The sequence below is a fragment of the Rousettus aegyptiacus genome, unplaced genomic scaffold (assembly GCF_014176215.1).
Source record: "Rousettus aegyptiacus isolate mRouAeg1 unplaced genomic scaffold, mRouAeg1.p scaffold_m13_p_5, whole genome shotgun sequence".
NCBI classification, from domain to species: domain Eukaryota; kingdom Metazoa; phylum Chordata; class Mammalia; order Chiroptera; family Pteropodidae; genus Rousettus; species Rousettus aegyptiacus.
Window position 1 is genome coordinate 84,694,477 of NW_023416308.1, and position 23,871 is coordinate 84,718,347.

Genomic DNA, 23,871 nt, shown 5'->3' on the forward strand with positions numbered 1-23,871 from the left:
AATTAGATATGATAAGAAATGTCATTGCTGTGACATTTAAAAGGTTCGTATAAAGCAGGTGTTCCCAGGCGCCTCACACAGTGTAAGTGATCGATTGATATTGGTTGATAAAGACCGAATTATAAATGTGCAAAGGCAGTTGCATAGACAGTTCACACTAAAGCAAATTTTAAAAATAAATGGTAAAATAAAAAAGTCAGCATTTACAAAATGTACTTACTTGGCTTTCAAAGGAAGGTAAGCAAATTATGATGTACCCACTGAATTGGTAACGAAAAATAGATTGTAAAAAAAAAAAAAAGTATAAATTTAGTAACCACTATTGAGTAAAGATAAATGGGGACAATCTTTTCTGGAAAGCAATATGGCAACAATTACTAAGATCCCTAAAAGGGCTCCGACCTTTTGGCCCAGTAATCCTACCCCAGGGAGCCAATCCTAAAGAAATAATCCAGCGGAAGAAACAAATCTCCATGCAACTGGAACATTAAATAAAGTGGGTCAAGCAGAGTGGGTGGGCTGTCCTTTATTTTGTGAACTCATTCACTTTTACAGCTTTTTCCTTAATTCCTAAGTAAGTAAATGAAGCTGTTATTGACTGTTTCCTCCCTGCCAGGCGTGGGGCCAAGCACTATATGGGCGGGCATCTTGCAAACTCTTCACCTCCTTGAGGCAAGCTTGAAGTTGGTAATGATATTAAGTTCACGGATACTAGGGAAATGATCTAGAGCAGCAAAGGAACAGCGAGTCCCACAGGCCCAGGCCAGGAGGGAGGTGCTGCTCTCGGGAGAGCCTTAGCACATGGGACAAGCCCTGGACGTGGCCGGAGACCTGGCTTTGACTCCTGCCCTTTGTACCGACTCAGCGGCATTGGACAGGTTCCTTCTGTGAAGGACTCTTTTCTGGAAAGCAGCGCCTCGGGCACAGGGTTTTATGAAGGCAGAATGGTGAGCATGCCAGGTGTGGCACTCAGAGCAGCAAGGGCTCCCTGGCTGAGTTCTTGATAGCATTTTCCTGGTTTTGTACAACAGGGAATGCTGTACAGAAGTCTCCCTGAGGGACACTTTTTTCAGGCATTCTAGATCAGCTGAGTCTCAGAGCCCCTGACAGGACATCTTCAGATTGGAGACCAAACAGAGGCCTCCATACATGCTGAGTGGCAACATCTAATTTTTTCCAGTTTTCTGATTCCCCAGTCCCTGGAAGGTGACTAGTCACCTCCCTTCAGACACCCCAGCCTCAGCTCTAATGCCACCATCCCTCCTGCCACCCGCCAGCAGGAGTTTTCGTTTCACTTTAGCTTTGCAGTGGGCTCGATGTGGTCTGGCCCCTGTGACTCGGACCTTCTCTCACATGCTGCCCCAGCCACACTGGCCTCCTCGAGCACCGGGCATGCTCTGTCTCAGGGCCTCTGCACGGGGTGTCCCCTCCACCTGGAACGCCCTTCCCCAGCATCCACATGGCTGACCCCGCCCTGATTAAAACCTTTGTTTCCATGTCTCGCTGCAGGCGAGGTTTACCTTTAACCCTGTAACCTGTACTCCCAGCTCTTCTGATCCCCCTTTCCCGACAAGACAGTATTTCCATAGCATTTATCGCCTCCAGCCATATTATGTCATTCACGTATTGTTTGTTTATGTGTTCCCCCTTGCTAGAGTATAAGCTCCTCTAGGGCAGGGGTCTTTGTCTTTTGAACACTTGTAACCCCAACAGGTAGCACAGTACACGGCACATACTGGGCCCTCAATAAATATTTGTAGAATTAAAGGAATGGCAGGCCCTGCTTTCTGGCTTGGACCTCAGACCGGGGAGCCTCTAATTGACTTGGGCTGGGAAAGGTCTTGGGGCGTGGGTGCATGGCCCAGGAGGGGGTATCTGAAGGAGAAGCGTGACACTGTGAGTCCTGTTACCTCCACAGAGCCCTTCGATTGATTGGGGGAAGGGAGTTTTGATTTTGCTTTCATTTTGCCTTCTGAGGGATATGATCTTCAGTTTCCTAATCTGTAATATCATGGTACACCGAACATGTTGCTTTGTTGTCTCCCTCGGTTCTGGGGGAGAGAGGAGGGTCTCTGGACTTGGGTAGAAACAGGAACAATTTCACCAGCAGAACTGGGGTGCTGGTTTTCACCCTGACTCTGCAGCCTGGGCCTCGCCAGAAAAGAGCCACAGGGCTTGGCTCCTAGGAGTGGCGTGTGAGGACAGACACCTCCCCGGACACCACCTACCTCTGCCTCTGGAGTCTCATCTTTCACCGCGGAGCAGGTGTCCGGCCAGAGCTCTGAGAGGAAACTGAGATGCTCGGCTCTGAGCAGACCTTCCCTCTGGGAGGCCAGGACAGCTGACCTGGGAAGTGCTGGACTGTTCTCAGCCCCCACCCCCATGTACCTCGTGCCTTGGCAGCCCCCATAGTCGTCCTGGGTTCTCCCTATGACCACAGACAAGGAGAAGTCCAGAGCAAAGAGCAGCCAGCCCTGGGGCAGGTGGCACAGGTGAGCACACCCTGTTCCTTCACCTGGAGCTGCTCTGTGTCCTAGCAGAGGCTGATCCAGCTGACTCACTGGGTGCCTCTGGCTGAGTTACTCTCTGGACTTCATGTTCCTCTGCTCATGCGATGAAGATGACAGTACTGCCCTTTCAGGGTGCAGGATGTTAGAGGTGATAGACATAAGGTGCTGGGCAGGCACGTGGGCACTGGATGATGAGTTGGTGTTGCTTCTGTCACTATCTTTGGATTACTTCTGTTACTAGCACTAGAACCGCTGCAGTTAGCGTTTCTGGTATGTGCAGGTGGACAGGAGTGCGCAGGAATGGAAAAGAAAAAAGAGGTGCCTGGGAGTAGAAGCTTGAGGAGAGGCACTGAACCTGAGACCCAGCTGTAGCCTATGGTCCAGGCCTTGGGGCGGGGGGGGGGGGGGGGGGGGGCAGAAGGAGAAGAAGAGCATGTCCTCCTTTGGAGCCTTTTGCCTAGTCAAGGTAGTGACCAGAGAAAGCATCAGCTTCTTTTCCACAAAGCCTCCACCTCCCAGTGCCCAGCAGCCCCTCCACTGATGTCTGCAGATGGCAGGGCTCCCCTGTGAGAGATGCTGGCCCCAGCATTGCAGTCCTGAGAGGTGATCAGTCAGCCATGCCCCCATTCCTCCAGAAGCCCAGGAAGCCACTCAGCCCTCACCCTGTTCCATCCCTCAGCTGTGCTGGCAAAATCTAAACTCTGGGAGGAGGAAGGAGAGAAGCAGACCCATGGGGTGTTCCTCGCAGGTGTGGCTGGTTCCTGGGGTGTAGGGGCCATGGGTCTGATGCCACTGCATCCTGGCACAGGTCACCTCTGCCTGCAGCTGCCCCATCCTGCCAGGATGCTCTCAACTCCCTTACTTTCCTCTCCTCCAACCACGTGTTTTTGTCCTCAGCCTTTAGGTTTTCTCGCTGGTCTCCCTCTCTCCTCCTTGCGGGTCCTGCAGTCTGCCTTCCACATTACAACCAGAGCCATCTTTCCATGCGGAAAATTTGATAATGCCAGTCCCTACCTCTCAACCCTTCGGTGGGCGTTCTTGGAGAGCAATCCACTCTTCACCTTGCCATTCGAGGCCCTTCTCGACCGATGTCAAGGCCGTCATTTTCCACGGCTTTCTTTTCTAGTCCTTCCCACCCTCCAGCCACATGGACTTGTCTCCGGTTCCCATGCAGATGGCAGGGCTTGCTGTCGCTCACAGAAGTCCACCCCGTGGAGCACCACCTCTCCCTTTTCTGTTTGTCCAAATCCTTCTCATCCTCAAGCCTCGTTAAAATGGTGCCTTCGCCCCAAAGCATTTACTGCATTAAAATAGGTCGTTCTCTCTTTCCACCTTGTCTGGGCCTCATTCTTAGATGGTCTGCCTTGTAATGTGGATACCTGTGAATGTGCCTTATCTCCCCCGTTGGATGGACAGAGATCCTTAAAGGCAGAGACCATGTCTGATTCATCTCCAAATCATCAGCACAAGTCTGAATCAGTAGCATCTGCTGACTATAAAAGTATTTGTATGTGCAGCTCACGGGCACACACACCTGTACTCAGGTATCAGCCAGGTACAGAGTCAGATCTCTGCTACAGTACTTCTGTGTAACAAGCCTCCAAATTCTCAGTGGCTCGTAGCATTTCTTTTTCTTGTTGAGGGGTCTGTGGGTTGACTGGGTGGCTCTGCTTCAGGCTGCAGGTCTGAAGGTGGCCTGGGCTTTGTGGAATTGGCTAGGCCGGACTCCAAGCCATAGGTTGGGTCTAGATCTGTTCCATGTGCGTACAGTCAGGGACCAAGGTGTAAGGGGAAGTGGCAAAGTAGCAGGAGTGTGGGTGGACGAGCCAAATAGCAAGGCCATTTAAAGCCACCAGTCACACCACATTCACTAATTTCCACTGGTCAAAGCAAGCCTTATGGTCAAACTTCACGTCAGTTGGGCCAGAAGGCACACCTCACCTCCTCTAGTGGGAAGGACTGCGAGGTCATAGGATGAAGCGTAACTCTGCTACAGGGAGGGAGTAAAGAGCCAGGGACACAACCCAGCCCCGGCCAGCAGCTCGCCCAAGCCTCTGGAGGGGGAGCAGGCACCCTGCAGGGCTCCCATGCCCGTCGTCTCTCTAGACCCTCTTCTCCTCTCAGCAGATGAGCCGACCTCCCCCAAGAAGCCCAAGAGTGTCCCGGAGCCAGACCCTGGCGATGTGGAAGGTGAAGCCACCTCTCCCCTGCCCTCCGAATGGACCTCAGTGAGGATCAGCCCTGGGGAGGACATGGCTGGGCAGGACGTGCTGGCTGTGCGTGTCCTGGTCACCAGCGATGACAGCAGGTATGCTCAGGCCACTGCAGGGCGGGGGCAGGACGGCTTGGGCAAGGGGAGCAGCGCTCGGGGGCCGATTTAATTCGTCACTCACTTGCAGTGTGACCTCTCTGTGCCTCCACTTGCTCATCTATAACACGGGGACAATTAGAGCACCTGTCTCATAGGGAGTTGTAAGATCAAAGACGTAATATGTAAAGTGTGTAGAACAACTCAAACTAGTTTATGTGACAAAGGGAAATATGTCGGCTCCTGGGGAAATGCAAGGGCCGTACCCACTGCAGGCGAGGCCGGAGCTGGAAACTCACACGGCTGCTGCGTGTCAGATCAAAGCAACCCACAGACAGGTCGTCTCCATGTGGGCCTCCGGGCTACTGAGGGGTTCGTCCCACATTCATAGATTAATGTTTATATATCTAGATTTCAAAGTAGGACTCCAATTGGTACCATCCATGCCTTATGCCCACCTCTAGGGCTCACCGAACAGAACCAGGATGCCATGACCAGCGGGTTTGGGCAGTCTGATGGATAGACAGTCCACCAAAGCCCACAGACAAGGGGCAGAGGCCTAATATAAAGAAGCATGCTGGAGATTATATATATAGAGAGAGAGAGAGCGAGAGAGAAAGAAAGAAAGAAAGAGAAAGGGAGAGAATATGTATATTCACTAAACTGCCACCGCCTGACAGGTTTTGTACTTTCTTCCCCTGGGACTGTGCTTGTGCTGTCCCCACTGCCTAGCACACTCTGCCACTTGAATTTCTGCCAGTCATTTAAGACCCAAGTTAAATATTTCCACTCTCCCCAAGGTAGGCTTTCCCATACCCATCCATTCCCAGGGGAAGCAAACGGTATTTAAGTGCCCGCAGGTTTAGGACCAGGTCCCTAATGATGAGCTCATTTTACCCCAGAGAGCTTATGGGTTAAGCCTATGGGTCAAGCTCAGGGACTGGAAAAGGTAAGAAGACCAGCCTTCATGCCAATACTTTATCACACATTTGCTGGGCTTCTTTCTCCTGCTCAAATCCACACGTGTATTTGTTTGTTAAGGCTGCCATAAAGTGCCACAGACTGGGTGGCTTAAACAACAGAGATTTGTTTTCTCAGTTCTAGAAGCTGGAAGCCAGATTAAGATTTCGGCAGGGTGGGTTTCTTTTGGGTGTGTGAGGGAAGGGTGTGCTCCAGTCTCCTCTCCCGGCTTATCTGCATGTTCACATGGCATTTTTCTCCTGTGCCTGTCTGTGTCCTAATTTCCTCTTCTTGTAAAGACACCAGCCGTATTGGACTAAGGCCCACCCTGATGCCATCATTTTAACTTATTTATCTTTTAAAAGACCCTATCTTTAAGTGCAGTTATATTCTGAGGTATTAAGGGTTAGGACTTAATATAAATTTGGGGGGACACAGTTCAGCCTGTAACAAAGCCTGAGGCAGATGTTGGTTACAGAGGCAACTCAACCACCCCCCTTGCCCCAGAACCCCATGATCCGCTGGAGGCAGTGGTGGGCAGGGCACAGTGTGGGCTTGGGGGCGAATTGCAGGGCCCCTCGCTCACCCCACTGTGTCTTCCCTCCTTCTAGCTCTGACACAGAGTTGAACTACGGCAGCAGTGAGGCCTCTGGTACAGGGCCCTGCAAGGAGAGACCCCGGCAGCCGGAACCCCGACTCCTACCGAGGCCCCTCACTTGGCACAGCTCCCTGAGGGAGGTCCTGGCCAGGGCAGTCCTTCCACAGCGCCCTGAGGAGTCCAGAGCTCTGCACGGTGAGCAGAGAGCCTGTCCGAACAGGAGATGAGCCTGCTTGATCCTGGGTCCTGGGGAGGGAGTAGACAGCCCCACGGCCAGTTTTTTCTCATGGAGGAGCAGGTAGCAGGAGGCCTAACCTTCAGGCTCAGACGCAGTGGGGCTGGGACTTTTGAGGGTTAGGATGCAAGTGGGGGTGAAGGCACTGGATCCGGGCCCAGCCTCCTTTGGAATCTCGAATGAGAAGGTGGCAGAGGAGACTGGCTGGCTTTGTGTGTCACAGGCAAAGATAAAGAGGTCCCAGGACTCTCCTGAGTGGAGTAGTCTCCTTCCTGCCTCCTTTGTGGTCTCCGTGGGGGCCCCTCTGGCACTTCCTAGCCCACCAGGGAGGGGAGGCGGGCTCAGCTGCTGTTAGACCACATGCAGCCCCAGGTAGCACAGCTTCCCTGGGGCTACTTAAGGGCAACACAGGACCATGACCAGTGTTTGGGGCTTATACAATGCACTAAAACTACCTACACAATAATAAACACACTTTCATTGAGCATCTAGAATCGGCAGGCTTATTCCCATGCATGACCCCATTTCAATCCTCAGAATGACCCTATGAGGTAAGTAATATGGAGCTCTGTTTACAGGTGAGCAAATAGACTGCTTTCCCGAGGTCTCACAGCTAGTAAGCAGTGTGGCCTAGTGCTGAGTTCCCTTTAAAAAAATAAAGATGGCCTTGAATAAAGTGTTTTGATTCAGTCAATAGAAATTGTGACCTCTGGGTGGGAAGAACAGGCTAACAGAAACTTGCCACCAGCAATACCCATGGCCTCAGTGGCCGAGCGGGAGCCAGGGCTCACCTTGTCCTGTGCTTCCCTCTGGTGGCCGAGAGCAGGATTTTCACCTGAAACCAGAAAGGTTCTCATGGGGGCTGGTTTCACAGGAACCACCGGGAAAGTGATGGATCAGGAAGACCAGGGCTGAGGCCAGAGTCCTGAAAACTGGATTTGCCCTCCCCATGAGCGTTTTTGTTTGTTTGTTTGTTTGTTTTTTAAAAAGGACGCATTTGCTAAGTACCATTTGTGGGCCTGTTCGGAAAGGCTTAGCACATTTAGTGAACAGAGCGCTGTGCTGTGTCCAGCTGGGTTCAGCCCGCTTCTGACTGGGTACTACTTGGCGTAGGTGGGCCCCGCCCCCCACCTCCTGGGGCTCCAGCCTCCTCATTTGTAATACAAAGCCTGCCTGCCTTTTAATCCTTCTCTCCATTTCTCCTCTCTTCTCAATTGCCTGGGGATTTTAGGCAATTTACAATTCTATAAGAAAGACATAAAACAAAATCATGTGTCTATATAAATGAAAGATAAAGCCTCAAGATCAGGGTTAATTAAAACAGTTTAGGAGGTACAGACTCCAGAGAGGAAGACCATAGTCCTAAACTACTGCTCTAGTAGGATCTTAAATGTGATTCTGAATTTTCTGGCAGCCAGAGTTAAAAAAGAAATAATTATTTCATTGTTCACGAGAGAAAAACAATATTGGTTCACAGTGGCAAGCCTCAGAGCAGGTGCCACTCTTCCTAATGCTTCACTCTGCAGGTATTTTCCAGCTCATGGAAAATAGATGGCATTGAGAGGTTATTATGTCTTGAGCATCTCAGAAAAATGTGCCGCCATAGTTTTCCCGAGTCTGTTCCATGCGGCAATTTTTCCTGGCAGGGGAGGTCATGACAATCAAACATGGCAAGAGCAGTTCTCCCAGGGAATTGGGGTTGAGCTGAGAGCACAAGGCAGTTTGGCCAAAGCATTTTGTCCCTGACAGTCCAGTTTAATTCCAAAATGAAATGTAGGATAGACAGAGAAGTGGAGAGACCACAGGACTTTCAAACAGTCGTCTGTCGGTTTCATCTTCACCCATCCTGGTTTTTGATCATTGCTAGGCAGACCACGTTGTAAAGTTCAAATCTCCGGCAGAGTCTAAGTGCTATGTTTTGTGTTGCTGGTTGTGGCGAGTCTATCACTTTACTAGGTAATGTAGCATTGTGGGTATTAGGGAACTTCATTAATTGCAGTTTTCACCTGGATAAATGGCTCAGAGGTGAGCCAAGGAAATGCTGAACAAGACCAGGATATTGCTTTAAAAAGAACCCTGGTTTGTACACCATACTCAAAGCAGTGTGATTCACAATCACCAAAAGGGGACATGACCCAGCTCTCCATCAGCAGGTGAATGGATAAAGAAATTCTGCCACATCTACACAATGGAATGTTATTCAGCCTTAAAAAGAAAAGAAATTCTCACACATGCTACAACATGGATGAACCTGAAGTCATTATGCCAAGTGACATAAGCCAGACACAAAAGACAAATATTTTTTTATTCCATCTCTATGAGGTACATAGAACAGTCAAAGTCATACAGACAGAAAGTAGAATGGTACTTACCAGGAGCTGAGGGAAAGGGTAGAGAAGAAGTTATTGTTTAATAGGTACAGAGTTTCAGTTTGGGATGAGAAAAAAGTTCTGGAGATAGATGGTCGCATGACAATATGAACATCCTTAATTCAACTGAACTATTCGCTTAAAAGATGATTAAAATGGTTATGCTGTATATGTTTATGCTACAATTTGAAAAAAGACTCTGGGACTACCTCAATTCATCAAGGAACCTATCGCCTCCTCAAAGTTCTTTAGCATAGAGCGTGCCCGAGAGGCTGGTTTGAAATAGAACTTAAGTCCCGTGTTAACGAAGCCATAGAAAATGCTCAGTAATGTTCTCCTGAAACACCTAGTTTAGTGGTTCTTAAAAATCTTGTTTAGAAGGCAGTTTCCTAGCTTTGCACTCAGAGATTCAGATTCAGCTGGTCTAGAGTGTCTGCATCTCATGTCAGACACTCTAATGCCCACCGGTGCTTCCCGGCAGGAGACTAGCCCGGCCCTACACCTTGGGAAGCACGGAAAAGCAGCTTCCCAGAGGCCTGCCCGGGTGGGCTCGCTGTCAAATGCATGCCTAAGCAACTAAATGAATGGACTTAGTGCACTGGGTTCTTGGACATAAACCAGTTAGAGTTCGGAGGGCAATCTGCCCTACAAATTACTCTGATTTAGAAAAATTGGTATTTGTCCATTTTTTTTTTTCTGGCAATAATTTGATGACAGGATGTTCCAATGGCCTATGGAGGACACTGCTGGTTTGTAACAATAAAACGATATCATGAGCACCATATGGCACAATATTTACCCTCTTACTCCTTCTGTAGTGGGCCACGCACCGAAAGTCTCCAAAAGTATTCCCTTAAAATAATATGGATAGATTAGATAAATATAGGTAAAATATAAGCTAAAAAGAAGGGAACAGCTCTGCTTTCCTCTGCTTAAAATTATCAGATCAAATCATTACCCACCCTATTATTCCTATTTAAAAAATATGTCCACGTGCCACCTATAAACCACCCATGACTTTTAGCCTTTCTAATAAGTTCCATTTTACAATGTTAAAAGCTGAGGGGAAGCAATCAGAGGTTTAAGCACTCTTCTTTGTTTCTTGAATAACATCTCCTGTTGGTGATTAAGAGGTAAACTTTGCCCAGCAGGATGTAGCTGTGCTTGAGGTCGGCCTGCTCCTTGTATAAAACACCAGCCTGGAAAACCCTGATCTGCACTTGGGGGGAGGAAGTGGACCAAAATTGTAGACAGACTGTTCATCTTGTAATGGGGAGATGGGGAGAATGCACCCTGAGCCTGTCCACACAGGCTCCCCTCAAACCCATGGGTGTGATTATGAAAGTTGGCCTGTGGGACTGGGAACCCACCAGACTGAGCAGGCTCAAAGCATCTCCAAATGGAGAAAGGGAGGGAGGGGCACCCAGAGTCTAGCAGCTGCAGGATCTTGTCCTGAGGAAGGGAAGTGCCCAGGCAGTGGTTGTTACCTGGGCTGCACGGCCCAACTGGTAAGAGTTGACACCCAACTCTGAGCGCTGGCCAGAAGCGAAGTAAAATCTAGGGCTTTCTACAGAGAGAGGAAGAGAGGGAGAGACTTGTGCCAGCCTGCATTCACGCCTTCTCCCACACCCACATAACTCCTGTGGGCTTGTTTCCTTCCATGCTTCCTGGTCCCACCTGTGTGAGCATTCAGGCATGCATCATCCCCATTCTTTTTCTCAAGGTCATGATGGAACCACTACAGATTTGAGGCCAAATCCGAGAGGCTGGTGAAGTAATTTTCTTCTGCATGCAATGTTCATTTTGCTCAGCTAATTCTCAAGCCCCTGTGTTCCTACTGGAATCAAGGCCAAGAGGAGGATCGGGGCAATGGACTATTTAGAGATTCAGTTAAAACTGGTTCCCAAAGGGTTTTTGAGGGCAGAGCTTTCTGCAGCTTCCAGCCTTCAATGAGAGCAGCTCTCGTTTTACCTATTGCATAGACAAGACACAGATGTGAGACTTCAGCATTGAACTGCTGTGCTGAAAAAAAAATGTTGTATATATGCCTATATGTATATGGACATAGATGTATGCACATGTGTGCATATAAACACATGCACATCTATATGCTTATTAATGGTGGGCATGGTAGAATGATGGCTCATAATTTGAGGCATTTCCTGAAAGGTAGCAGTACCAGTTCCATAGCAGGGTCTCAATAAGTATTTGATGAATAAACGAATGAGACGTTGGAGGTGTGTGTTACAGGCACAGGAAGGTGTAGCCTGAGGGAAGGACGCAGTTTAGTTAGTTACGCCATTAGCTGATTAACTTTTGGTAAAAGGACCATTGAAGAAAACTCCCTTTTCTACACTTTTAACAGACTTTATCCCTCCCTTCTTCCCCACCCTTTTCTTTTTTCTTTTTCACTACAGCTCTGCAACGGGCAAACAGCATCCAGTCTCCAACTCCCAGCAAATACCAGAGCTGGAGAAAAAAATTCCAGTCCAGTGAGTCATGAGTTCTCTGGGGGTGGAAGTGGGGGCGGAGGTAGGCAGGAGTTCTCTGATTAACTCTCATTCCTTACATGGCCTCTCTGACCCGGCCTCCTAGAAGTGAGGAGCAAGGCAAGAAAAATGAGGGCGACCCTTTGCTGCGGCTAACTAGAGGGAGTGTTTTCCAAGGGATTCGAGACCTTCCCTCCCCCTTACTCCCCACTCTGGAATCATGGAGTCTTAGAATTCTGCAATTACACTTGGAAGGGACCTTAGCATATCAGCTCCACGCTTTTGAAACAGATGAGGAAACTGAGGCCCAGGGTCTCTGTATGTTTTGATTTAGCACCCTGGAGTTGGGCTGGCTGCGTCCACTTAACGCCATGCAATCACAGGGAAAGCAGTGAAGGAAGACACACACGCATGAGCACACGCATGCATGCAAGCACGCATAAATGCACAGACACACGCTGCTCTGCTCCTTTTTCTGAGCAGGCTGTGGACCCAGCATCCCAGAGAAGAGCGGGCTGGATGTGGACCAGGGCCTGCGGCAGGTGCCATGGCAACATGCTCCCGCTAGGGGGCGCAGTGACCACTCACGCCGTTGCAGTTCATCCCAGGGCTGCCCACATTCCTGGAGCACTGAAGCAAGTACAGAGCAGGGATTCCCTCTCTGGTCCAGAGAGAGGGGTCGAGACTCTTCATTCGAGTCTAAGTCCATTGCTGCCTTTCACCTCCTCCTGCCCCCAGGCCCCTCTCCGGGCCTGGCTCGAGGAGAGGTGGACCCAAGAAAGCCATGGGTTAGACGAGGGTTTCTGAAAAAGAAACGTAGTTGTAGTCAGAACAGAGTGCTAGTTTAGTTGACTCCTTTCTTCTGAGTCAACAGTGGGTGTCTCTGGAGCTGGATCAGGGCTGCATACCTGGGGACAAGGCAACCTAAAATGACTCTTGCATTGCCTTATAGCCCCAGGCAGCGAGAACGAGGCGAAGGAGCCAGCCAATGTTTACCGAAAGCGTGGGCCAGGCCCTTCTCTTCAGCCTTCTCGTTTACTGCCCCACCCCACCGCTCCCTCAGTCTCGGGGATTCTTTTCATGGGTGAGCCCTTCTGGGTGCAGATTCCATTGCAGTGCCTCCAGTCGCCTTTACCGAGGGCCACCAGCGCCAGGGGATTGTACTTGCCCTCAAGAATTTCCCAGTCTGGAGTAAGAGCAGGGAGTCCGGTGGGGGACCCTCACAGCAAGGTCAGGGTGCTGAAGGAGGCGCAGGACAGAGGGGACTGCTAACCAGCAGGATGGTTTTCAAGATGGGCCTGAGGACCTCAGCTGTGTCTATAGTTGTCCCAGGAGTATCAGGTTTTGATTCTCTTTGAGGGCAGGCCTTGAGTTTGAATCGTTTCTAGGGGCCTAGTGTCTGGCATGGACCTGGTCCAAAAGAGGCACCTAGTCCTTGCCAGATGAATGAATAATGAATGAATGAGTGAATGGGCAAGCAAACAAACAAATGAACAAATGTACAAACAAAAGAGCGAACAAATGAATGAACAAACTAACCAGGGAGCAAGCAGGCTGGACTGAGTGCAGGAACAGATGAAGCACAGGGATTGAGGCCTGTGCACACTCCCACCCCTAGAGGGCGCTCCAAGACTATGGGAGGATCCGAGCCATTGCCTGCACTCCAAATTCTGGGAAGCGGCACCCTTGCGTCCCAGTCTTTGTGAAAATCCCCAGAGCTGAAAGCCACTAGAGCTGTCCTTTTCGTTCATCTTCATTTTTCCCCTAAGGAAACCTCACTGGGCAGGCTGGTCCCATAGTAGGGAGCAGAACATGGGGTACCATCTCCTCTCTCCATTCACTGCCCCAGCAAGGCTGGTTCTGTGTGACTGCCATCGGCACCCTCCCCTAGCTGACCATGTCCACCAGAATGATCTCTAGGATCAAGGGGAAAGGTCACCATTGCGAGAGGGCCCAGAGAAGAGGCACCTGACCCAGACGGAACATGAGGCTATAATCCAGGCCCTGGTCTGCTCACCAACCCCCTTTGCACAAAGGGACCTGAAGGACCGGGGGCACCCAGGACTGAGGCCCCTGCACACGGCAGGGCAGCCCTGACTGGGCCATGCCAGGTTTTAATGAAAAGGAAGAGGCAGCGGAGAAGGATGTGAGTTGATGAATGAGGAGTTGCTGGGCCCAGGAGTTAGAGAAATTCTGGCTGGGGTGGGTGTGCAGCCCCCTCTGGAACTGGTCAGCGGTTCAGCAGCGTCCTTATTAGACACCACTTGTATGCATGGAAGGAAGGGAAGGGGATGGAATTAATGTTCAGCCAGCACGTAGCACTCACTTTGCATCCTGCAATGGGCACCTCTTTTTATCTCATTTTATTCCTTCAACCTCCCCCAAAGCAGCACTAGACTTCTCATTTTCTGATTGAGAAAACAGAGGGATTAAGAAAGTTGCTCAGTGTCAGGTAGCTGGTGTGGGAGTAAAGGAGGGTTCCAGGCTCCCCTTGACCATTCTCTGAGGGAAGCCGAGGACATTAGTCACCTCAGGCAAGTGAGAGTCCACGTGACCTCTCAGTTCTGCTCTCGGTTTCCCCTCCAGTGCAGCACCCACCTCCCAAACAGCAGCTAGAATGGCGGGTGTTTTGTTAGCCCCGTCTCTCCAAGTTCCCCTTAAGAACGTGCATGAACAGTGCCTGTGGGAAGAGACCCTGCTAGCTTGGGTGGGGGGGTGGGGATTAGGGAGAGGTAGAGAGGGAGCAGCTCCTGGGTCATGACCTTGGGAACCCCAAGGCTTTCCTGTCAGGCTTGGTTGCCAAGGTGTCCCTGGTTCTGTATCAGAAGGTTCCCAGAGAGCTCCTTAGGGTAACACAAAGGCAGTTTGTTAAGCTGAGGGGACTTTGAGAAAAGTTCAGGAGTTTGATTCAAGAGGTGGCAGAAGATGAGAATGAGGGGGTGAGGAGGAGGAGGAGAAGGAATTTGGCAGGAATTTGGCAAGCTGAGGACAGGAAGCGAGGCAACAACTGACTCACATCTTTTGCCTTTTTAGGCTTGAACCATCTAAGCTGTGGGCTGAGATGGAGGTTCAAGGGCTGAGATGGGGGTTTGGGTAATAGGCTGGCTGGCCAGATGCCTCCCCGGCATCGGCTCCTGGCAGTCAGTGGTCTTTCTCCCCAGCAGTGCCTTCCTGCCACCCTCAGATCTGTCCCCTTGAGTTATCTTTTCCTTCCAAAGTATTCTGACGAGTTTCTCATTGGGCCCTTACTGGCCATACCTGTGGTGGCCATCTTTTCAGAGCCCAGGCCTGGGCTGCCTACTCTGCCATGCTAGCATTTCTGTGTGGGGAAAGCAGGACGGACTACTGAAAATCCCCCTGTGTGGTCCCCTGTGCGAATGGGCCTTAAAGGAATGCTTCTTGGGTCAGAGCTCAGGTTTGGCCTGGCCTGTGTGGGTCCCAGAGGAGAAGCCCCTCACCCAAAGTTTAGGGAAACTGAGGCCAGAGAACTTTATTGGATTAGGAAGAGAGCTAAAATCTGAAAGCTGGACACTTCGGAGGAAAATTGGAATGGGTCAGTTGAGCAGCCGGGAGTAGCCAAGAGAAGTAGCTAGCAACAGCGGTCCTGGGCAGCCTCTACGTGCGAGGTGGGTTCAGGGGAGCATTGGCTAGGCTGAAGCATCAGACGCTGAGGGGGAAGATCTGAAACAGAGCATGGCATTGCCTGAATCCCTTTGAGGGCAGATTACCGAAATGGTCCAATATGGAACCAAAATGCTTAAGATTTTAGATTTAAGGTTACTGGGGAGCATATGTGTGCGTGTGTGTGTGCGCGCGCGCACGTTTGTGTGTGTGTACTCATGAGAGATGTCAAAAGAGAGAAAGAAAAAGAGATGAATCTTGTAGGCTACAAATGTCCAGAATTCTGCTGTCGCTAGACTAATTGATTTCATTTCCCACAGTTCAGAATTAGGCTCGTCCTCCGGGCTGGCCACACTCCTTTCTCATGTCACTCTGAGCACATACACCACATCTCGTTTGTTCCCTGACCAATAAGAGCTTGGCACAAACTCCACTCCATACGCTTCAAATGATTTGATACTCATTATAACCTCTCTCCCTTGGGTTCTCTTAAAATCTCAAACTAACCATCTCGTCTGAGAGCCGCTTGGCACACATGTGAGAAGGAAGAGCTCATTTCATTAGCAGTGACCGCCTATCCTGTTCAGTGCCCAGAGCTAATGATCCGGGCTTTGTGTGGGAAAAGGCCTCAGGTAGTTTACTGACTAAGCGACTTAATGCAGCCCCAACCCCTGGCCATAATGGCTTTAGGGGAATCCTAGCAGTAGATGTTTATTTCTAAGAAACACCTTGGGGCTTCCTGTTTCATCTCTCAGGAATATTCTCACATGAGTGTGAAACACAGCGATGTTTACACTCTTCATCCTGGGACCCCTTTCTCCCACAGGAGCTGCCACTCCTATGCCCCTGCCTCGAGTCCCAATCTGTGGGCACTGGGGCCTCTAATCCACCCCTGAAAGCTTCCTCTCTCTGACCGCATTTATAGAGTTGGTGCTTCACTCAAAACCTCCCCTTTTCATGGTAAAATAAGGTAATAACAACTCTGTAATGGACAACGTGTTCTTTCCTTGGTAGGTTTGACACCGATAAACAACAAACGAACTGTGTCACCTCCAAAGGAAGCTTCTCCTTCTCCATCCTCATCTTCTGCTTCGTCTTCTCCTCCATCTTCTTCAGGCGGAGTCCCAGGGAATACTCTGGATGGTTCCTCCCCACCTTACGTAAGTGCCCCTCAGAGCCCTGCACAAGTGCTAGGAAAGCGAGCTGCCTCTACTTCTCCCACTTTCACGCTTTACTCTGGATTCTTAGCGCTCTTAGGTCACCCCATTGCAAAGGCAGGGCCAGAGAGCTGCTCTGTCAAGAGTCTGCCCCCCAGGCCTCCTGCATGAGTCCCTTTCACAAAAGCTCCTTCTGCTGCTTCTCAGCCACCTGCCAGGGCACCACCACTCCATCGCGCACTGAGCAAACTTGACAGAGTATGGAATCTGGGCTGGGCTGTGGGATGCACAGATGCTAGGGTATATGCTGTGCCCTGGAGGACCTCACTGAGGGGTGTTAGGAGCTGGCAGCCGTGGGATGGCAGGCATAGACCTAAGGGTACCTTTGGGAGCCTCTGAGATCCTTGGAAGAAACATCCACCTTGAACAGAAATGGCATCACTGGGAAGCACAGGGCTGGACTCTTTCCTTCACGGGTTTCTCAGGGCTCCATGAACTATCAGACCCTGCTCTAGGCTGCGGGAAGTAGAGCACACAGACGAAAGGGTGCATGCTCTTGTGAGGCTCCTGTCACATGACCTGCCCCTCGGTCATACCTCTTGGCAGAGCTTAGCCACTCCTTCTAGAAACCACCTATGGTCTTCCTTTTCCAAGAGCCATGCTAGAAATGAGACATGAGCTAGGATTTCAAAAGTTATTGGAAGGTCCTAAGGGCCATCCTGCCGCCACAGCTCCGGCCCAGAAGGGTAGCCGTGTCTCCTTACCTCCATAGGCTCCAAGGAAGGAGCCTTGGTTTCTCCATAGCTGGAGGAATGAATATACCTGTGGGCAGAATGCGCCTGTTAGTGGGGAACATGGTTGAGCAAGCCAAGGGGACTCTGTTCTCCCCGGTGTGCTGGCCACACACAGGGGCTGAGTCAGCTCTACCTTCACTGGCACAGGAGCTTGTCAGTACCTTTGCCTTGCCTTCGGGCTTCTTACACGCCTAATCCAAGACCCAGAAAAGCCTTTGATCAGTGCCGATACAAGGGCTCCAGGCAGATCCCGGAAGGTCCCAAGGCAGCCACTTGAACAAAGAACAGCACTTTGAAATCACCCTAGGGAGAATTCTTTTTGACTTGGGTATCTGAGATCCGAAGAGAGGGAGGGAAGGGAGCCCTAGACTGAAATGTGCCTTCCTCATATAAATCAGTGGCGGAAATTTCTAAATCCCTTATTTTTTGTCCAGCAGGTCTCAAGAGGTCATTTTACTCCTACCCCTATCTTCCTGAGGAGAGCCAGAGCCCAAGGAGCGCCAAAGGAAATCCCTCTGTACCTGCCTCATGGCCAAGTGCTGGAGCGGGCAGAATACTGCCTGGTGAGGCCCGGTGGAGATGGCCTTGCAAGCCCCAGGCAACCCATCCCTGTAGAGATGGCTTCTGATGGATGTCAGGAAGCAGAGGCCCCTCTTGGGGACACGAGAAGCATCCATACAGGCCCACACCCCATTGCGGAGAAGGACAAGTGTTTACCAGATCAAGAATTGTCTCTCTGGGCTGGAGAGGACCTAGGAGATGGGCATACTGATTCCAGGAGGGGAGAGGAGGATGGGTCAGAGCCGGCAGAGGGGAAGAAGTTCAATTTAAAGAAGTTGGTCCTCACTCAGGAGCAGAAGACGAGGTTGCTGGATTGGAATGACTCCAGTGCCGAGGGTTTGCGCCTGGAAGCTGGGGCAAGACTTTCCCAGGAAAGTGCTGAGAATGGTAGAAGAGGCCGTGTGCTGAAACCAGTCCGGCCCTTGCTGCTCCCTCGGACAGTGAGAGAGACTCTGCCAGCAGCCCAGACAGAGGCTCAGGAGAAGATGGGGACCCCAGCTGAAAGGACTCCAGGAGAGCAAAGCGTGGCTCCACCCAAGTCCCCACTGCGGCTCATAGCAAATGCCATCCGAAGGTCGCTGGGGCCCCTCCTCCCCAACTCTGAAGGCGGGAGGAAGGCCTGGGCCAAGCCAGAGTCAAAGGCCTCGACCACCGGCCAGCCGCACACTTGCACTCGCTCGTTCAGCCTGCGGAAACCCAGCTCCAATAAAGACTGGGACCAGCAGTGCCCTGGGAGAGACTCGGCCAACAGGGCCTCAGCCTTCTTCTCCCTGGGCACCCCGAATGCCAGGGCTGCCCAACCCTCGGACCCTGGCCCTCTGGACCCTGCCCTCCGCACCCGTAGTTTGCCCAACCGGGGATCCAAGATGTTTCCTGCATTCACATCCCCATCCTGCAACAAGATGGAAGATGTCCCCACACTCCTCGAGAAAGTGAGTTTGCAAGAGACATTCCCAGATGTTTCTAGGGTTCCGAAGAAAAGAATCCCGCTCTTTTCCTCCCTCAGACTCAAAGACAAATATTTTGAGAGTTTCCTCCAAGAATCCATACAAAGAAAGGACCTCGGGGACCTCTTTAGCAGCCCCAAGGGGAAGACACTGCTCGGGGACATTGCCAAGCCCACTCTCAGTAGTGCCTGCCTGGAGCAGAGGATCCATCCTCCTCCAGAGAGAGATGCAGGTGAGTGGCTCTTTCCTTACGCATGTCTACAGCTCATGCTGGGTGGTTAGTTATCTTTATTGGATGAATAAGCAAGCATCTTTCTCTTGGTTTTGCTTCTCAAATTAAATTCTCACAAAAGTAGGAAAATTTGAATTTGAAAAATATGAAAAATATTTAAAAAATTAAATTTGAAATTATAAGAAGTTTTGAAAGTGACAACGATTTAACTATAATTCGACCACTTTCCCACTCATTGTTCATGTTTTTTTACTAAGTTGTGCATTAAATTTTGTATTTTTTAAATCAATATTAAATTATAGCTATTAAGCTAATTACCACACAGTCTACATAAATGTGATTAAATGGCTGTAGAATATTCTATCTAGTGGCTATGATATCATTTAATGAACTGTTTTCTTATTGTTTAACTTACAGACATATTGTTCTTTAAAAGAGAACGCTGTGGGTAAAGGATACAGGAGACCTCTCCATGTTATTTCTTATAATTGCATGTTGTAAATTTCAGTTAAAACAAAGGAAAAGTACCAGTTTATATTCTACAAGAATGTGTGAGAGTACTTTTTTCACCACACTCTGCATTGAGTATCATATTTTTTAAATGCTGCTATTTTACTAGTCAAAATATGGTGCCTCTTTTAAACTTGTATTTTTTTTTTTTATCAGTAGCTTAAATGTGTTTATGTATATTCGGTTACCAATGGAAACTTAGGCTTTTTTATATTTAAATCTGTTTATAATCTTTCTTAATTATAAATTAATTAGTACACCAAAGAATCAGAATAATTCAACAGTGAGGAAATATCTAAAGAAAGCAACATGTACTCTCTCACCCCGCCTCCTCCTTGCCAAAGTTGAAACACTCGCATGATTTCTTTTTGTTGTTGGGTATTTGTTTGCTTACTTTAAACAAATTGGGATTTAACTATCCCTATGGTTGAGCAACTTTGTTTTTCTAATGTTTTATTTTCTTAACTTTTATTTTGGAACTTTAGTTTTCAAGCAAAAAATTACTTCTCTCCTTTGGTGCCTTAATCAAAAAGCTATACAGATTAACAAGAGACTTTATTTTCAGCCAAGTTAGGATAAGGATGGACAGGCTGAAAAACTACATTCTTTAGATCACATCATACACTCTGATGGGTCGTGCATTTTTTGATAGATAATACATTCACATGGTTCAAAATAAAAGGGTACAAAAGGCACAGAATATCCTATCTCCCTTCCTTTGTCCCTGAGCCATTGAGGTCCTATTCCTGATGATAGATATTATCATGTTCTTAGGCTTTCTTCCAGATGGAATTTATGAATATATAAGCAAATTTACATATCATGTTCTTTTTCACAATATGCAACATGCTAGCATATTGTACACACTTTTTTGTACTTTTATTTTGGAGATCATTACATATTAGTTCATAAAGAGCTTTCCCCTTTGTTTTGTAGCTGCGTGGTATTCCATTATGCACTTGTGCCATAATTTATGTAGGCAGGCCCCTCTGATGGAAAGTTTAGGTCATTTCAAATCTTTTGCTATTACAAAGTGTACCATAATTAAGAACTTAGTCCATTTGGCATATGTGAAAATTTATCTGTAGAATAAATTCCTAGAAATAGAAATGCTGGAATAAAGGATGTGTGAATTGAGAATTGTAATAGATATTGCCAGATTGCCCTCCATTGAAGAGGTGCCAGTTCACACTCCCAGCAGCCAAGTATCAGAATGCCGTTTCTGTGCCTTTACTAACCATTGTGTTACTCGACTTTTTTTTTTTTTAATCTTTATCAATCTCATAGGTGATTGAACATCTCTTTTTTATATATTAAAGAGTCATTTGTATTTTTTTCTGTGAATTATTATTCCTGTTCTTTAGCTAGTTTTCTGTTGGGTTGCTGGTATTTTTCTTAATGATGTGTAGGAACTCTCTTAAAAGGGAAATTTAGCCTTATTTTGTGACATATATTACAAATACTTTTCTGAGTTTCTTGTTTGTGTTTAATTTTGTTTATGGTGTTTTTTGTCATATGCATTTTTAACTTTTATATAGTAGTTTTAAGCAATTTCTCATTTTATAGCTTCTGGGCTTTATACAAAAGTTTAGAGAGAGCTTTATCCAAGTTTACAGAACTTTCATGTAGTGCTTTTTAGTCTTTTGTTTTTAATTTTTTTTGCTTTTAAATAGTTACATCAAGAAATTATCCTACTATGAAATGTGAGATATGGATCTAACCTTTTTTTTAGATGTCTCTCTGGTTATTCTAAAATAATTTAATGAATAATCCATCTTTTTCCTCTCACGTGAGATGACATCTTGATCATATATCAGATTCTTGTGTTTGGACTGATTTCTACACCATCTTTTATGTTCTATTGAATTGTCTTTTATGTATCAGTAGCACCTATTTTAATTATTTTGGTTTATATATTTATACATATTTTAAATTTATGTACTACATTATCAGATAGAATATTCTATTATTGATCTTTCAGAAATTTCCTGGCTCTTCCTGTCCTATATTCTATATGAACTTAGTATCAGCTTGTCTATGTATCCCCCCCAAAAATCCTGTGAGTACTTTTATGAGATTGAGTTGTTTACAAACTAACTTGGCAAGAATTTACAATCTTATGATATGGACTGACTTTCCATTTGTTCATATCTTTATTCATGACCTTCAGGAATATTCTAAACTTTATATCATATAGATTTTGCATATTTATTGTTAGACATGTTTAGTTTTTTTTTTCTATTATAAGTATTTCCATTTTATCTTGTTACTCTTGGTTGTATATATGAAAGTTATTGTTATCTGTGTAGTGATTTTGTACCCATTCATTTTATTGAATCCACTTTGCTTGTAAAAATTTTTCAGTGACTTCTCCTGGTCCTCTCTAAGTATACAATCATAACATGCGCAAATAATGATAATATTTTCTCTTGTTTTAAAGTTATACATGTCTGATTTATTTTGTTTCTTTAATTTCTTTGGTTACCAGAACCTTCAGAATACTATTAAATAAAAGTAGTGACAATGGTTTCCTTATTACATTATCTTAATGAGAATGTGTCTTGTTAGTGAGAATAAGTTTTCCCATTTAAGCTAGTTTCTGGGCTTATCCAGGTGTATTTAATCATTTTAAGGAAATAGCTATCTAGTCCTATTTTATTAAAAATACAGTTGACCCTTGATGAATGCATGATTGAACTGAGCAGGTTCAAATGTATATGTAATTTTTTTTTTCAGTTTGGCCCAAGTAGTCCAAACTCATGTTGTTCAAGGGTCAACTGGCAATTGGGAATCCAAATATGTTGAGGGCTGACTTACGTTAATATGCCAGTTTTCTAATACATGGGTGGTAGATATCCCTAACCTGCAAACATAGTCAACTACATTTTTAATCACAAATGGATATTAAATTTTATCAAATATCATTTTGGCACCTTTTGAGATGATTGTATGATCTTTTTCTCCTTAGTATGATTAATATGAATTATCTGATAGATTTACTAATATTGAACCATCCTTGCATTGCTGAAATAAATACCACGTGGTCATAATGTTTTCTTATTTCGATATACTTTTTTGTTCCATTTACTCAACATTTTATTTAAGGTTTTTGCATCAAATTCATAGGTGAGATTGACTTTTATTTCATTTATTTTATGTTTATTTGATTTCTGTATGTGCTGATTACAATAAGTTGGGGTAAATGTGTTTGCCTTATTTAGTTATCATGGACAGTTGCATTCATTTATATTCATTAGGAAATGGTATGACTTTCTTGACTTGGAACAGAATGGGAATGTAGAGAACGGAATTAGGTTAAGGTTGACCCGCTCTGAAAATAGTGTGTAGGCCCATGTCATAGAAAAGTTTTGTGTTTCTCTCAGATGTTTTTAAATCAATATCATAAGAAAGTTAAGATTTATCAGATCAGACCCATTAGTTTCCTTTTATTTCCCTGCCTAATCCACCAAACACATAGACATAGCTCTCTCCACACTTAAATTATAGGTGTATACTTCCATGCAACGGAGAGAGAAAACATTCACATTGAAAGTGAGAAACTTTCAAAAGTCATTCAAATTGAAATATCTTGAATTTATGATCACTTGCATAAAGGCCAGCTGAAATTTAATTTTTCTTATTTTTCACAATTTTCTAGGTAAATTAATAGTATACATAAACTTCTCAATGTTTAAATTACTGAGGGATATGAACTGATTTCAGGTACTTACCAGTGCCTATTATATACACATTGTTTTAATGCTAATTATTATTCTTGCATATAATTAACAAAGGTGCCCTGAGAACCTCTCTTTTTTATTTTTACATAAAATTGTTATTGCAGTATAACATACATACAATAAAATACACAAATATTAAGCACACAAATGATGAATTTTTATAAAGTGCACATATGTGTAATCACCTCTGAGATCAAGATACAGAACATGGCCAGCACTCAGAAGCCTCCTTCATGCTTCTTCCCAAATACACGTGCCACCAAACAAAAAGCACTATCTGACTTTTATCATCTTAGATTATTCTTGTAGATTTTTGACTTTATAACAATTGAATCATTTAGGATTGTGGTAGGCAGAATTCTAAGAGGGCCTCATGTTTCCTACCCCTGGTTGACTTGCCCAGTATAATTTTATCCTCTTGAGTATGGGGGCAATATGAGTATAATGGATTTTATACCTATGATTAAGTTATGGGATTTTGCAAAAGGAATTGCACTCTAAACCAATTGACTTTAAGTTAATGAAAAGAAAGATTATCCTAGGTAGGCCTAACCTAATCGGGAAAGCTGTTAACAAAGACTGGGCCATGCCTCAAGTCAGAAACTTCTGCACGAGTGGTACATGATCCCTCTGGTCTCAAAGAATTAAACTGTCTTATTGCGAGAGGGCCTGGGACAGGGGGCCTCTAGGAGCTAAGATCAACCTCCAGCTGACAGCCAGCTAGAAAACAGTCCCTATGTACTACAACCACTAGGAACTGAATTCTTCCAACAACTGGAGTGAGCTGGAAGAGAACCCTGAGCTGCAGGTGAGAACCCAGCCCAGCAGACACCTCGATGG

At 46.8% G+C, this 23,871-nt stretch overlaps 1 protein-coding gene across 2 annotated transcripts in view; it reads left to right on the forward strand.

Moving 5' to 3' along the window:
• MICAL2 (microtubule associated monooxygenase, calponin and LIM domain containing 2) overlaps positions 1–23,871 on the forward strand; it is a 198,102-nt gene that overhangs the window by 140,011 nt on the left and 34,220 nt on the right. Inside the window, exons 26-30 of one of the 2 annotated variants that reach the window (XM_016135436.2) lie at positions 4,638–4,818; positions 6,390–6,571; positions 11,398–11,472; positions 16,105–16,250; positions 17,479–18,781. In XM_016135436.2, the coding sequence (XP_015990922.2) occupies positions 4,638–4,818; positions 6,390–6,571; positions 11,398–11,472; positions 16,105–16,250; positions 17,479–18,781 (1,887 nt within the window). Of the gene's footprint in view, positions 1–4,634; positions 4,819–6,389; positions 6,572–11,397; positions 11,473–16,104; positions 16,251–17,475; positions 18,782–23,871 lie in introns of both variants that reach the window. The other variant, XM_016135437.2, reaches the window with a different exon arrangement.